Source organism: Python bivittatus, unplaced genomic scaffold (assembly GCF_059951505.1).
Source record: "Python bivittatus isolate LINGU-HERP-01145 unplaced genomic scaffold, Pbiv_v1 ctg000700_np1212, whole genome shotgun sequence".
Lineage (NCBI taxonomy): Eukaryota > Metazoa > Chordata > Lepidosauria > Squamata > Pythonidae > Python > Python bivittatus.
In genome coordinates this window covers 62890496-62906401 of record NW_028277098.1, presented here as the reverse complement: position 1 = coordinate 62906401, position 15906 = coordinate 62890496, and the positions used below count along the sequence as shown (strand labels likewise).

Sequence of the window (15906 nt, the reverse complement as noted above, 5' to 3'; positions counted from 1 at the left end):
GCCATATCTGCCATGCACTGACTGTTCTTTCAACTCCCTTTTCTTCTTTCTATCTAGAGGACAAGGCTTATGTGAATCCCTTGGTGTGTGCTTTTTTTGTTGCACTGCTGCCCCTTTGGATCATCATTGCAAAGCGGAATCCAGCAACCCAGGAGGTACTATATTCTGGCTGGGAACCAGTCATCATTGCCATGGCAATTAGCAGGTATGAAGACTGCAAGGGTCTCTCCCGCACACACAAAATGAGAGGGATACCCTGTGCTCGCTGAGCTAAATAAAATTGAAGAGGCAAAGCAGGTGTTTGGATTTTTTTGACTCAACATACTTGAGTCTATTAGAAGGCTGAAGTATGTTAAAAAGCCTGCTTGGATATGTAATTTTTATTTCATTTCCATACTGAACCTAGCTCAATACTAGTATCCTATACTAATATTATACTATATTATCCTAACTGGCTCAATACTAGTATTCCTTGATCAAAAGTAATGGAATCCCCTTCCTTAACCAAAAGGCAAATTGGTTCTCAAACTGCTAAGAATCTTGTTCAGTGTCGTGTTAATACAGTGACAGAATTTATCTTTTTCTTTTAATTCATAAACTTGATTTTAGAAGATTATTCAAATTTAAAAACTAAACAAATATAGAGTTTCATATTTGTAATCCTTTTCCCCATATTCTGATTTTAGGAAGACAATTGTTTGAAAAGAAATCTGGATGTACTTTTCAATAAATGGAACGCTCCAGTATTGTGGTGAAATGAGCATTCTTGATCATTCCATGAATTTAGTTTTAGAACTAATGAACTCCATTTTCTAATGTGTCTTTTTATGACTCCTTTTCTTACCTAGAAACTGACTACAAGTGTTAAGCTTTAGATTCTCAAAAGCATTTTATGTGCTTGAAAGAAACAAATATTTGAGAAAATTATTTTATGAATGCATGTATACTTTTAGAATGCACTCAGTGTTTTCAAATCATCATGGAAAACAAGAAATTGCCTCAGTTTTTGAGGCTGTAGCAGTAATTCTTTTATGCAGTTGGTTATTACATCTTCCTTTTTTTTAAATGTTTCTTATTTCAGTGTTGGAGGATTGATATTGGATAAAACTGTGTCAGATCCAAATTTTGCAGGAATGGCAGTCTTTACTCCTGTTATAAATGGTGAGCTGCTCTTTGTTTTAGGCAATCAACTTCAATATATTTAAGATTTAGGGAGGGAGCTAGTGGGATTTCAAATAGCTCAATTGCTATGTGTTGTGGGAATAAAAACATACAGTATGTGATAATTATTGTTCTGCTTGCGTCCTGTTTATAGCCCATGGGTAATAGTAGAAATTGCTGCTTTAGGAAAATGCAATTTTTTTGAACCAGTGATACGTGGTGGTTAGGATTTTAAACTAGACTAGGAAATCTTAGGACTAAATCTTTGTTCAGCTATGTGTTATTAGGTGAGGGGCTAATCCCACCTACTTTACAGGATTATTGTGAGGATAAATTGAAGGAGGGAATATTTTATTTACTTATTTATGTATAGTAGTTATAACTTGCCCCAAAGGACTCTGGGTAATATACAATATCAAAGGAAAGCATACAATATCAAACATAATAATTAAATCCAAATTACTATCAAAGGCAAAAATTAAACTCAATGCAAAGATTTAAAAGAGCAAAGATAACATTCAAGATAGGCACTCATCATCAGCTAGGACCAAAAGCATATTGGAATAAAACAGTTTTAACTTGTTTATTAAATTGCAGCAAGATGGGCATTATGTATGTTATCTTTTGCTTCTAGAGGAAATGAAAAATTTGAATGTAACAGACAGGGACCAGAGACAGAACTTTTCTGGGACACTACTAGATCATATATTTATGTGCCAAATATAACACTTTACATGTGACAATGTTTTTGGACATACTTTTGAACTCATACTCCTAATTAAATGGATAAAGATCCAAATGGGGGAGGGGGAGAAACTTAACTAGTAAGTAATTTGATCAAAACTATTACAATAAAGGTCTGAAAAAATAGGAAAGACATCAAAAGAGAATGGCATATGAAAGGTTACCATGTTGATTAATAATATATATGGGCAGAAAATTTAATATAGTTTCCTGATTAATTATCTTAGCTTTATGTAGCAGTTTGATATTTGTGTATGACCAGTACTACTGTATAATGTTAATACAAGTAGTCCTTTGTTTACAATGGCAATTGGGACTGGAATTGGGACTGCAATCTGGTCGGAAAGCATACTATCACGTGACCATGTTGCTTAGTGACAGCAGTTCCAGCAGTCCCATTACTGTCATTAAGAGAGGACCACAGGGGTCATTAAACGAGGACCTCACATGACTGCAACTTCCAACTTCCTGCCACTGACTTTGCTTGTGGGAAGCCAGCAGGGTACGTCGGAAATTGTGATCATGTGACCATGGCTCGCTGCAATGTCATAATTGCAAGCCAGGTGCCAAGCACCCAGATCATAATCACATGATTGTGGGGATGCTGCAACCGCTGGAACTCCAAGGACCTGTTATAAGTACCACTAGTTCAGCTGTATAAGTTTGAATGGTCACTGAATGAGTGATCGTTAAATGAGGACCTCCTGTACTTGGTAAATTCTATCAACATCTTCTAGAATGAATGACAGGTGTGGAGTTTTCCCCTTCTTCTAATGGCTTTCTGTCATAGCATGTGTTGCTGTTTATTTATGAAATGATTTGGCCAATGGCACCGTAACTGAGTTTTAAGTCCTTAGAAAAGTGTTTCATACTTCATAAAGTGAATAAGCAGGTGCCAGTCTGAAGGTCAGTGAGGTCTTCTAAGTGAGCCCTGTGTTTTAAATGGATGTTCTAGGACTGTGATCTATTTGGGAGGAAATGGGTTATTAATTGGCAGACTCAAAAAATTAGATAAAAGGAAATGCATACTAATGCAACCTTACAGGAATCTCCAACTCTCTTTCTATGGGTCTGTGTGTATTCTCTTCATGTGAATGGCATGTTAGTTGTAAGAGAGGTCCCTTCTCCAATTTCATGATTACTTTGAAACTGTCAAGGATGAATTCTGTCCATCACTGATACAGTATTGCACTTCACCATGTTGGAACCACAGCAGAAATTGGTTCTGCCTCCTATTAGATAGTGTAGAACTTCCATAAGAAGTGACAGTAATCAGCTTCAGATTCTTCCAATCCTCTGCTGTAGACAAGTATGGAAGGAATTTCTGGATGCATTGTTGCTGAGGAATCATTGGCACCAATGTAACTTTTGACATGGTAACTTGTCTCTGTATTCTTACAGGTGTGGGTGGCAATTTGGTGGCTGTCCAGGCTAGCCGCATCTCCACTTATCTCCATATGAGTGGGATGCCTGGAGAGAATTCAGGGATAGTCCCTCGCAAGTGTCCAAGTCCCTGTAGCACCTTCTTCAGTTCAGGTAGCTTTATGAAATATCCTCTGTTTGAATACTTCCCTTTAAAATTTTTGGCTATCCCCTTAGAGGCCTGGTGTTTGCTGCTCTGAACCTTTGGCCTCCTGGACTCTTTCCTTCTTTTTTAGTAATTGTGTGTATAGGTTTTTAATTGTATATTTATTTATTGTTTTTAATGAGTTGTGAGCCACCCAGAGTCCCCCATTGGGGTGAGATGGGTGGGGATAAATTTTATTATTATTATTCATTAATCATAGTATTTTACCCCTATCCACCCCCAATCCTGTCATGCTACTTCATCAGGGCAGAGAGGTGTTCCTGGAAGGAATGAGTGAAGAAAACCAGGGGTATATGCCAAGAATATATAATCGCAACAGGGTCACTGAAGGTGTGAAGGTCATCCCCACTGCTCAGCTAAAGCAAGCAGGTGTCAATATTGGAAAGCAGTGCTACAGGAAGATTCTGGAGGGGGAAGATCACTTTAATACAACAGCCAAAGCATCATTTCATACTGTGTGACAAAAGGCAATGGTAAACTATTCCTGTATTTTACCAAGAAAACCCTATGGATAGAAAATACAAAATGATTGACAACATAGTGCAGGATGACGAACTCCTCAGGTTGGATGGCATTCAGCATGTTATTGAGGAAGAGCTGTGGATTTTTTTGAACTATTAATGGTGTTTATGTCATAGCTAGATAAAAGCCTTTGGGACATCTAGTTGCTGATGTTGCCATGCAAGAAATGAAGATAGAATTACAGTGAGAACGTGGAAAGTAAGAAGCATGAACATGGGAAAGCTCAACACTGTGAAACATGAAATGAATCAACTACACATTGGCATCTTAGGCATTAGCAAGTTGAGATGGATTGGAATTGAACACTTTCAAGTCAGAAGATCACACTGTTTACTACACAGGACATGAAAAATAAAAGAAGGAATAGTGTTGCCTTCATAGTTAGGAAGGGTATAGCAAGAACAGTACTTGGCTACAATGCAATCGATGACTGAATAATATAAATGAGATTTTGTGGCCAACTCTCGATTATAACAATTATCCAGGTTTTTGTTCCACTGTTGCAGAAGAAGAGGAAGCTGATGAGTTTATAGTGAAGCTCAATTTGAAATTGACAGATCATGCAAGCAAGACGTGCTGCTTGTGGCTGGAAACTAGAATGCCAACATTGGAAATACTAAGGAAGAAAATGTAGTTAGACTGTATAGCCTGTGAAACTGAAATGAAGCAGAAGAATGACTTACCAATTTCTACCAATCCAATAATTTATTCATTGCTAACACAGTCTTCCAATAACCAAAATGACACCTATATACAACATCACCAAATGGAATACACAGAAATCAAATTGACTATATTATTGGTACAAGGAAGAGCGAAGACATGGCCAGGTACTAACTATGGAAGAGATCATGAATTGCTCATGTGCAAATTCCAAAGTAAGCTAAAGCAGAAGAAGAAAGCCATCTAGTTTCCACAATATGATCTTGAGCATATACCCCCTATTTTCAAAGAGGACATCAGGAATCACTTTGAAGTCCTGAAACTCATTGATGGGAAACCAGGGGAACTATAATAATAATTTATTACGCTTGTAACACTAGAAAGAAATCAGATTAGTTGTTAAGGATAAATGTGAAAAGAGACTATCAAAGACCAAGAAACAAAAATGAATGTCAGAACGAATGGTGGAAATTGCCAAAAAGAGAAGCCAAAGCCAGGAAGGGACTTAACAAAGATTTTCAGAGAGTTGTTAGAAGAGACAAGAAGCAGTATTACAAAGACTTTGATGTTGGAGAAGACTCCTGAGAATACCATGGATATCCAATAAAAATAAATGGAACACCAAACAAATCAACCCAGAGTTCTCACTCAAGGCACAAATGGCTAGGCTCAAACTAGCTGGGGGTTCATCCATTTTTCTGCATGTATAGCTCTCTTCTCTCGGAATAAAGCTTCTGGTGCAGAGAACAGCTACCTCCTAAAGAACTGTTTGTTGTTATAGCCATAAAGTCTATCTTTAAACCCAATTGAGTAAACCCAATATAAATCCAATTGAGTAAGATTAAGTAAGTGCTGTAGGTCACCAGTATATTTTGGAATGAAGAAGGAAGACTTGATGCCCATTTTTGGAAACATAACATCCAGCTCTTAGAGGAAGATTTGGGTAATAGCTGCATGGGTCTTAGTTGTAGAGTTCAGTGGCATACATTACACTGTCAAATTACAATGCTAGGATATCATATTCCTTTTAGCATACAATTTTGAACAAACAATCCCAACACTGAGTGTGCACTTTCCAATTTATAGTTAAATTGGAGGCTGGAATAGCAACATAGAGAAGTTTCCTTTTTGAAGTAGTATATGCCAAATTAACTCTTCATCCATCTCCTTTCCTTCTGGCCAACAGATGTGAATTCCCGGTCTGCTCGGGTGCTCTTCCTCCTGGTTGTGCCTGGCCATTTGGTTTTCCTTTACACCATCAGCTCCATGCAGGGAGGCCACACTACCCTCACTCTGATATTTATAGTTTTCTACATGACTGCAGCACTTCTCCAGGTAAGAACTGTCATCAGTTGTCTGGCTTATCTTGTCAGTGGGGATTCTGACAAGATATAGAGAAATGGGTCCTTTAGCACATGCTTTGGTTAAAGCAAAAATGGGCAACTGTTTTGACTCAGGAGCCAAATTTTCTCCTCCTGCTGTGTCAGAGAGGATGGGGCCAAATATTTTTGACACATTTTCACATGGGGAAGAGGGATTTTAAAGGTCTTACTCACTTTGGGAGATGTATGGATAACCAGAGGGATAATGTTTTTTCAGAAGATATCTTTTTTTTTTTAGTCCTATCATGGGCTTCAAGCAGTTGTTTCAAATTTCACTGTTTAGTTCCATGGTGACATGGTTTGCGTTGTAGATCATTACACTGCAGTGTAAAAAAGAGAATCAGTGTAGTAGTATAATTATGATGTTGAACTAGGACTGAGAAGATCCAGGTTCAAGTCCACATTCAGCCATGAAACTCACTGGACTAGTTTGGACCAGATGGTATCTTTCAGCAACTGCATATGTCAGCGTTGTCCAAACTTGGCCACTTTAAGATGAGTGGACTTCAATTCCCAGAATTCCCCAGCCAGCATGACTGGCTGGGGAATTCTGGGAGTTGAAGTCCACTCATCTTAAAGTGGCCAAGTTTGGACAACACTGACATATGTGTACCTTGTGTGCCATTAAGGGAAGAGGTATTGTTTGCAACATCTTAAGCTCTTAGGAGGCAAGATTTAAAACTTAAAATAAATACACAAATAAAAAAGCAAAACCTGCTTGGAATAAATTAAGATAATTCATATTGCATATGAAATGAATAACTTTGAAGCACTGACATTGTACAGAAGGAGTTTGATCATTTGCTAATAGAAGTACACACTCTCTATTATTCCTTAATTTCTGTAATTCATTCCATTTTCCTGAAAGTTTAGGTCGCTTTCTGTTTGCCCAACCAGAGTTAATATGTAGTTAATTCCCAGGGTGTGTTTATATAATAATTAATTAGGAGGTACATTTCGTAGCATTGGATGTTAACTGAAGTCTTAGAGATATCACTAAATGCATCTTCAGCATGTGTGTGTCTGTGTGTGTGTATACACACAGTCAGCCCCACTACGTAAACCAGATCAGGAAGTCAACTCCACAGGAAGGCTAAAGCTACTTTTATTGAAATTAGCCATAATAACAGAATCTTGCAAGTCTGATTGTGCTCTACCTGCTCTCCCTTCTTTTGCTTCAGGGAATTAGGGGAGTGACTGCTTGAGCACTTCCAAAAGTTATCTCATTGCTCCGGACGTACAAAATGTTTCAGCCCCTTTTGCCTAGGTAGCGGTGCTTGCATATTTCCGTCGAGGTCCTATTCTTTTCTCTCTGTACTTACATAGGTATGCGTGCACACATGCATGCACACGTGCACACACTTAAAGAATCATTACAGATAATAACCATATACTTAATTTGCTGAATAAAACCAACATCTCCCATTAGAAAGTCTATTAGGCATATGTTGTTTCCATGGTGACACATCCCATGGGTCATTTTTTAACACCCTGCCATTTTTAAAAATCATCCTCTGATTTAAAACTGTGAGAATATCGAATAAAGAGTGCTTGGTTATCTTAAAATATTTTTGAATATATACATTTGAATATCCAGATTATTCATCTTCCAATGATATTCATGGAAAACATGCCCAGTTTTTTCAAATTCTGTGTTGTCCAAATATACTGCCTTTATTTTGTTAATCTAATGTGCATGTCGCATACATATTGGAAATCTCAACATATCAATTTTATTTTACTAACATCTGTGCTATAATGTTTTATGATACATTTATTTGTTATAATGTGGATATAAGTGGCTATTCAGTAAAACTAATTAATGAATTACTGTCAAAAGGAAGAAATTTTAAAAATAAAGACAAGTTTCTAGCCTTGTGGACTGTGTAGACAAACTGAAGAACATTCAGTTGCCAGAAAAGTACATTTGTACAAGCTGAGGTTAGATTGGTTAGGTTTGGGAGTGCCATGCAATAAAACTGCCATCAAAATGTTTAAAAGAGTAGTTTATTCTGAGGTGCTAATATTCCTTATGTAAGTTAACTGCATGGGCCCTGTGGTCCAGTGCTGAATTAGACATTGAATATCTGTGTGACTGAATGTAGAGCTGTATACTCCTCTGTAATGAAAGCTTTTTCCCCTTTTGTATTCAACATTGCATAGCCATGGGATAGTAAAAATTAGATTGCCTGCAGGGAGGAAGGACATGCAGTGCAATCTTACATAAATGGCCTCCCTCTTTGATCATGCCTTTGTCTACCTGGTAGTAAACTGCCATATCAGATAGAATGGATGGTGCACAATGGATGCTGGTGAGGCAGATTGCTTTCAGCTGCCTCAGTAGGTTCTTATGATTCTTAATCAACGGGGGGGGGGGCAGTGAGATTGTCCCATGATGCTTCTGGCTGAAATTGGCTTTCCATGCCTGTGGAAGTGGTTGTTAACTCTTGAAGTTAAATTAACAATTGAGCTAAAATTCAGAAAGCAAGGTATAGTTCTTCTAAAGAACAGTAGACATGGCTATTAAACACAGCTCAGGGTGTGGAAGCAGGCTGGCAACAGATTCCTGTGCTAATGAGAAGAGAGAGAGTATTGAAGGAGCAACAGGTGTTTGGACCCAGGAGTAAAAGTCCAACCAGCCTCCTACCTTTCAACCTAGAGAGTTTCTTAAGACAAAGACAGAACTCAGAGGAAACAAAGCAAAAAGCTGGGAAAACAAGTGGGATGTACCATGTTCCAGCAGCCTTGATAAATACCTGGCATTACCCCAAGAATCTGGGGGAGGTCCAGGGATAAGCTTTGCTTTGGAATTCAGATTATTGCTAAGGAACAAGTTAGTTAGATGTTGCATTAGGTTTTAATGTCTTCTTTCTCTGTGTTAGAAACCTTATTCTCTCTTAATCCTATTTTCCTGCACAAGTAGGGCATTCTGAGTCATTTTAGACTGCAATTTCTTATCTGTTTGTTGATATATGAGCTGATGTATAACTTGAAAGCCGTCTCCCTTCCAAATTAATGCTACAAGCATTGCATGCATTTTTGTAAATCAGCAGCCATGAGTCTAGGAGGAGCCCCATATTACACCCCCCCAGATTGCAGTGCCACCCCATCCAGAACCGAAGATGGAAGGTCCCCAGAACCAGGAGGTCCAAAAATCTTTTGTAGTGTAAGATACAATAAAAATATATTAAAATATTACAGATATAAAACACAGAAATTAAACCAGTACTGTTAAAAGGCCTGAAAAAATAAACATGTTTTGCATTTCTTCCTAAGTTATAGTAAGAAGGAGGCTTGCTTCAACTCTAGTGACAATTTAGTCCATAATGTTGCCCCACGCAAGAGAAGACAATCAATCATGGAGGGCATCCATATCCATGGAGGGATCTACAAGATGTTTCCCCACTGGTAACCTAATGTAGGAGGACTGAAGGAAGTAGTCTTCACATCTGCCCTGGTGTTTTGACCTATTTATTGCTAACATGACCATTCTGCTTGTGCCTTTCAGGTTCTCATTCTTCTTTACATTGCTGACTGGATGGTTCATTGGATGTGGGGTCGAGGCCTGGACCCGGACAACTTTTCTATACCTTATTTGACAGCACTGGGTGACTTGCTTGGGACAGGTCTTCTGGCACTCAGCTTCCATATCCTCTGGCTAATTGGGGATCGGGATACTGATGTGGGAGACTAACAGCACCCTTCCTCAGCTTCTTCAGTCCCCAGTTCATCTCCTTCAGTGACATTCCCCTGCCCCCGTGAAGCTTTGTTGCCACCCTCTGTCTTTCTTTGGGACTTTAACTTTGATACTAGATTCTCATTATTTTCAATGGGAACTTTATGTGGTTTATATTTCAAGCCAAGTATGTACAGAAGAATTAGTTTTAGGAAGGACAAACGCAAATGTGTAAAGACAATCACCAAGTGCAATTTCAAAATGGTTAACTATAAGGTATAATAGAGAAAAATTGATCAACAAATTTTAAATAAATCCCACCTTCCTCCATCTGTACCCACTTAAGGCACTAGATCAATGATTTTCAAACTTGGAAATTTCAAGATGTATGAACTTCAACTCCCAGAATTCCCCAGCCAGCATGCTGGCTGGGGAATTCTGAGAGTTGAAGTCCACACATCTTGAAGTTGCCAAGTTTGAAAAACACTGCACTAGTTATATAAGGCTATCACCTGTATAACATATGTGATGTGAATAGTTAAGATGCAGCTGGGATTTGGTTTGTTTTTAAACTAGGCACATGTTTTTCATCTGTTATCACAACTGAGCTGTGAAATAGATTAAGTGGTTTGGACACACACATACCTATCCTTGCTTATCCATGATAATACATCTAATTGACCAGAAGACAGGTCTTTATGGATCTGAAAACCTTCAATATGTGGGACTGAGACACGTCTTAATTTTTTGATGCTAGATCATGATACAATTAAAGGCAACTATAGGTGCTTAGCACTTCCTCAGATCTACAAAATTCAAATAAAAGTATTGGATGCATCTTAAAGTAGTTTGTTATATGTTACCCAGAGCCAACCTGATGCATTGTAACATCAATGCGCTGTTATACCAAGAAGCAGTTGGTTCCTTTCAAAAGGCTTCGCATGAAATACAATCAGAAATGAAAGCCCCCCACATAATTTTTATAGGCTTATCTTGAGGTTTAGACTTGTATGCCAACATTGTTCTGTCTGCATGGCGTAGTTGGCAGGTACTACCCATATTTGCCAGCCTGCGTGGTAGTGAGACCCTTATCCTAGGTCGAAAGTCAGAACATCTATAGTATTACAACAAATTGATAAATGCTATCATGAATCTGAAGAAATGGCATTTATTTTCTTACGTGTTGTAAAAACCAGATTGCAGCTGATTTGGATGTTTTGGATAGCAATTGAATCTGTGGAAGCAACAAAAGATCAGGTTCTGTGAGCAGGGATTTTTGGTATGAAGTACACTCTTCTTACTGTAAAGTTCTTCAGAATTCATCCTCTCACACTATATTGCTTGTATAGATGGAGCTTCTGCATAAGTAATTCAAAATATTTAAATAGGAAATGCCAAATTAGTTATATAAAACAAGATGTGAAAGGGGGATCTTTTTCATTTTATCCAATAATGGAAATTAAGATTCTGGGCTGTTCCAGAGAGAGTGGAGGCCTATTGTGCTGCATTTTATTTGGTATTGAACTCAACAATATAACCAAAATTTCTGGGACACCTACCTCTTTTGTATATGACTCACTAGTCATATACATTTCCTCAATGCATAACTCCATTAAAGCTTTTTTTTTTAAGGCTCTCTTTTGCTTTGGCTTCTCTATAATCAAGGATTGTTCTGAAATGCCTGCTTTAATTACTAATAAAGCTGAAGTAGGAGGGACGGAGGGATGTTGATAGATGGATCCCTGGTTCCTGGTTTAATTTATTACTTTCAAAATGCATAGGGCTACCAGATATAGGTTGCAAAAATCCAGAGAACCACCATATGGCAACAAAACATTTAAATTTTTTAGCATTTCTTTTCTGCCTTCTGGTGGTTGCAGCCCTAAACTTGCCCAAGTAATTAAATTGAATGCCTGTGGTTTTCAGAAAAGTGGTGAGTCCTTTTTTCTGGAGTTGAGCTGTTATCTGGAATGTAACAGCGGCTTTCCTGCAAGTTACTCTTAAAACTATGTTGCTGCAATTTAGATGGCTTGACCAAAATTAAAATTCTGAGTGGAAGTGAATATAAAATTGTGGGCAATATATTCCACAGGAGCTTCTGTAGACTGCAGCTATTTTTAGGATAATCCTATGACCTACTTTAGTTTGCAACCTGGGCGCCGCCATCACCATATTTTAATATGTTGTCAAGGGAGATTTTGAATTCATGCTGCAATTGTTTGTGAGATCCCTCTGTAGGCATGATGCCCTCAGTAATTTGGGAGTAATGGATATGGCTGAAGATGGTGTGCTTGCCTGCCCTCTGTGTGAGGTTCCTTCAGATTTCAGTAGGCGCAAATGCTTAGCTTCTGCTTAAGAAATGGACTTTTTCCAAGTAAGCTATCTAATTACTTTCAAAAGAGTCTAAGGATTTCATCCTATCGTGTTAAGTCTTAAGCTCTTTCAAGAAGTTTCACCTGCCTTACCAGCATCTAAATGTCCAGTTGGATGCATTCATTTTTAATCTAACACTTTAAGCACTTTTCTTATATATATATAATACCACATAAGCATCATTTTTCCTCATTGTATTTGTCTCTCTGATTAATATCTATGTCACTGGATCTCATTAAAGGATATATGTCTCCTAGTTAAATTTAGCCCTTCATCCAGGAGCTGAAATGTCAGTGCTGCCTGGGTGAGATCCCTGAATCTTATTGCCTTGGAAGTGGTGAGGTGGGAAGCAAAGTGCAAGTATATGAACAGAATGTTGTAAAAAAAATAATTTTATACTCACCAGTTGCACTCAAATGCATGTATATTTAGACTTGGCTGCAAATGAAAATTAAGCTATTGGTTTATACCTTTATTCAAAGAAGAAAACAAATTCCTTATTTATAGTTGCTGTAACTGAATTGACAGATGCCAATTTAACTGATAAATTATATTTGGTAAAATAAAGATTTACATTTATATGGTTTTGGGTCCTTTATTTTTATCAGCAATTTGTAGTTGACATTTTGGCTGATGTTCCTCTTAATAAGCAAAACAGGTTAGGCCACATCAGTTTCCTTCAGTCTTACTCATTGGCTCCTTTGTCCTTTATTTCCAAGCTACAAGCTCATTTTAGGGATTCTTTAAAGGAAGGGGACATAAAAATTATTACTAAAAATAATTATTATAAACAAAGAAGGGGACACGTGAGCATTGTTTAATATCTAAAAAAATACACCTTGTCCAAATTAGGTTACACAGCTTAGATTTCGTCCCTCTGCTCAGGACCTGATTGAGTGATTATGTACCATTAAGTCAGTGTCAACTCTTAAAAACCACATAGATAGACCTGTCCTGCCAGATCTCTCAATGGTGCAACTGTTGCTGCAGTAATCAAATCCACCCATCTTGCTGCTGGTCACCCTCTTCTCTTTCCACCTTTCCTAGCATTATGGACTTCTCAAGGGAGCTGGGTCTTTATATAATGTGTCCAAAATGTAGTAATTTGACCCTGGTCGTTTGTGCCTCGAGTGGTAGCTCTGGACTGATTTGTTCTATGATCTATTTGTTTGTTTTCTTAGCTATCCATGGTATTCTCAGGAGTCTTCTCCAACACCAAAGTTCAAAAGCACCAATATTCTTTCTATCCTGCTTAATCAAGGCCCTTGGACCTATATAGCATCACAGGGGAAACTATAGCCTGCATGATTCTGACCTTATTGCTAAGGACCAAGCAGGAATTATGAACTTTGGATCTGTCTCCAGTGCCAACACCTCAGAATCTCCTCACATGCTCTCCATGCTCAGGACCATCTACCAGCAAGGGAACAAAAAGTTTAAACGAACAAAAACAACTCTTCTCCCACAATAGGGAGTTTCACCTTATAAAGCTTCGAAAGAAATAGGTGTTACACACCAGTTACTTCCATGAAAATGAGTACTGCAAGTATTTTGGTTTCAAAACTAACCTGTGGCCTCTTCCAATCCAGGACAGGCAACACATTCCTGTGTTTCCATGATCCAGTCAGTCTTGGGGAGATGTTCAGCAGCTGCTAGATTACCTTTCTGCTGTTCTTCCAAAGGAAACATTAGGGAGATAGAATTACAATTTTTCCTCTGGAGCTGGAGGTCAGGCCAGATGAATCAATCTGGAGTACTCCACTATCTGAAGTAGTGTGGTGATAAGCAGAAAGTCTAAGGAAAGTCTGATAGACTTTTTAATAATATACAAGTATTAGTAATGGTCCAGGAACAACCTCAGGGACAAATGTTTCTAAAACAATTTTAATTCAAAAATTAGGGTAGCAGCTTCCAGGATTTCTAGCCAGAAAAAGAGGACTGCTTTCAGAAAGCAAAGAATCCATTTAAATGAGGGGAATGTTGGCTATAATTGTCCACCATAGATATTTACTTACAACTGAATTCTGTTATTCCTCTCAGCTTTTCCTTGTTCCGTTGCCAAACTTCGTTATATTTCTAGGAAGCTGCATTAATGGAAAAATAATCAAGCAAATATATCTGCATTTGCAATCTTAAATATAAACAGATCTGAATGATTTTAATAAAAGTTGAAATCATTTAAAATACGTAATAGAAATGTATGAGAAAGTTTCCTGTACTTTTGTTGATTTAAGAGAAAGTGTATGATAAAGGGAATGGGTTTAAATTATGGAACATTTTTGAAATCTCACCTGCAGTGGTCCATAGAGCTACCTCCTTTGTGGTTTTTAGAAGATCTTTAAAGACAGTTTTATTTCAACTGGCCTTCAACACTGGCTAAGTTTTATTGACATCCATCTTGGGGCCATCCATCAAGGTCCTCTCCTTGCTGGCTTTCCAGAAACTGTTAAAAACCATGTTATTTTGGAAGCCCTTTTCCTAAGGTTTCTTTTTTATTTTCTGCTTCTTTGCTTTTGTTGTTTGTGTCTTTGTTTTACTGGCAGGACTATTATGGCCATTTTTATAATTATTATGTGTTGGATTGATTTTAAGCTAACCATAGATATTTAATTTTTGCTTATTTAGACTGTAAGCTGCTAAGAGTCATTTTGATTGTGGCAGGGTAAAAGTATAGGAACTAAATAAAGTCATAAATTTAATGTGCTGTAGTCCCCTTTTGAGTTGGGAAGGCTGTAATCATTGTAACATAAATAAACAAGATAGAAAAATGCAAATACTGGTAGAAATGTGATGTGTTGTGAGAACTGAAGGTTTGTCAAAAGCAGCAAATATGGCTGTGAATAAAAGCAAGATTCTATCCACTGGATTATAGCAAAATGAGAGTTGGCTGTGTCAGGAGAAATAAAAGAAAGCTGTATACCAGTTAATGGGGTACTTAAATATGTCCAAAAAAAAAAACCAAGGGAAAGGGTCAAGGATGAATAAGGAGGGAGCAGGTACGTGGATGTGGTGAGAATAAGAATACTGTAGGTTGCCAAGATAGAAAGGATAGAAAATAGGTTGTCAAAATAGAAAGGTGCCCAGAGTATAATGAATGATGTTGGTGTAAACTAGGCTTACCAGATATCTGCCAAAAGGAGGACACGTCTTCGTTTTTGTCCTCATGTCCTCCGCCCGGCAGCCATAGCCTTAAAATCAAACATTGTCGGGCTTTTTGCGTATCGCTTCCGAGCAGCTTTTCTCCGCGTCGCGGCGCTCCTCTAGTCAGTGCTAACCGCAACTTAACAAGCTCCGCTCTGTGACCTTAATTAGTTGATTAGCACCCTCCGGCCAGCTTGCTCTGCTGCCTGAAATCAACAAGACTTTAATCAGTTACACCTGAAGGGTTTTGCCTTCCAACAGCTCTAGCACATTCCTGCGATTGGAAAAGCAGTCTTTCTGATGCCGGAAAAAGTAATTTTACATTCACGTAGGCTTAAGTACTATTTTTTTGTTTGTTTGTTTGCAGTTTTTCACTGTAATTTTTGTCGCGGATGTCAAGAAAGTTAGAGTGTGCCCTCCTTTCCCATTTTTCCTCCTTTTCAGTTGGCTGGGTTCTCCTTTGCCTGATCAGATATCTAGTAACCTTAATGTACACCAACGTTAGATTTCTTTATTTCGTGCCTTTAATTTTACATACGATTTCCTTTTGTAAGGAAGGAGTTTTACGTACTATAGTCCTTTTGTGCCCTATGTATAACGTTGCTAACATGAAAGGTGATGCCTATGTATCTTAGGCACATATACATTTTATATGC

At 37.9% G+C, this 15906-nt stretch overlaps 1 protein-coding gene and 1 long non-coding RNA gene across 6 annotated transcripts in view; one reads left to right on the top strand and one right to left on the bottom strand.

The window, feature by feature from the left end:
• SLC41A1 (solute carrier family 41 member 1) overlaps nt 1–12678 on the top strand; it is a 38128-nt gene extending 25450 nt beyond the window's left edge. For all 5 annotated transcript variants that reach the window (XM_025176473.2, XM_088153280.1, XM_088153281.1 and 2 more), the window contains 5 exons: nt 58–205; nt 1082–1161; nt 3307–3441; nt 5865–6013; nt 9569–12678. In XM_025176473.2, coding sequence (XP_025032241.1) covers nt 58–205; nt 1082–1161; nt 3307–3441; nt 5865–6013; nt 9569–9754 — 698 coding nt within the window. In that variant the 3' untranslated portion in view covers nt 9755–12678. The remainder of the gene's footprint in view (nt 1–57; nt 206–1081; nt 1162–3306; nt 3442–5864; nt 6014–9568) is intronic.
• Nucleotides 12679–13438: 760 nt separating this feature from the next.
• On the bottom strand, nt 13439–15541 carry LOC148214230 (uncharacterized). The gene is made up of 3 exons (XR_015798553.1): nt 15230–15541; nt 14125–14193; nt 13439–13777 (listed from the first exon to the last, which is right to left on the bottom strand). It is a non-coding gene; the product is annotated as an uncharacterized LOC148214230 (long non-coding RNA).
• Nucleotides 15542–15906: the final 365 nt, after the last annotated feature.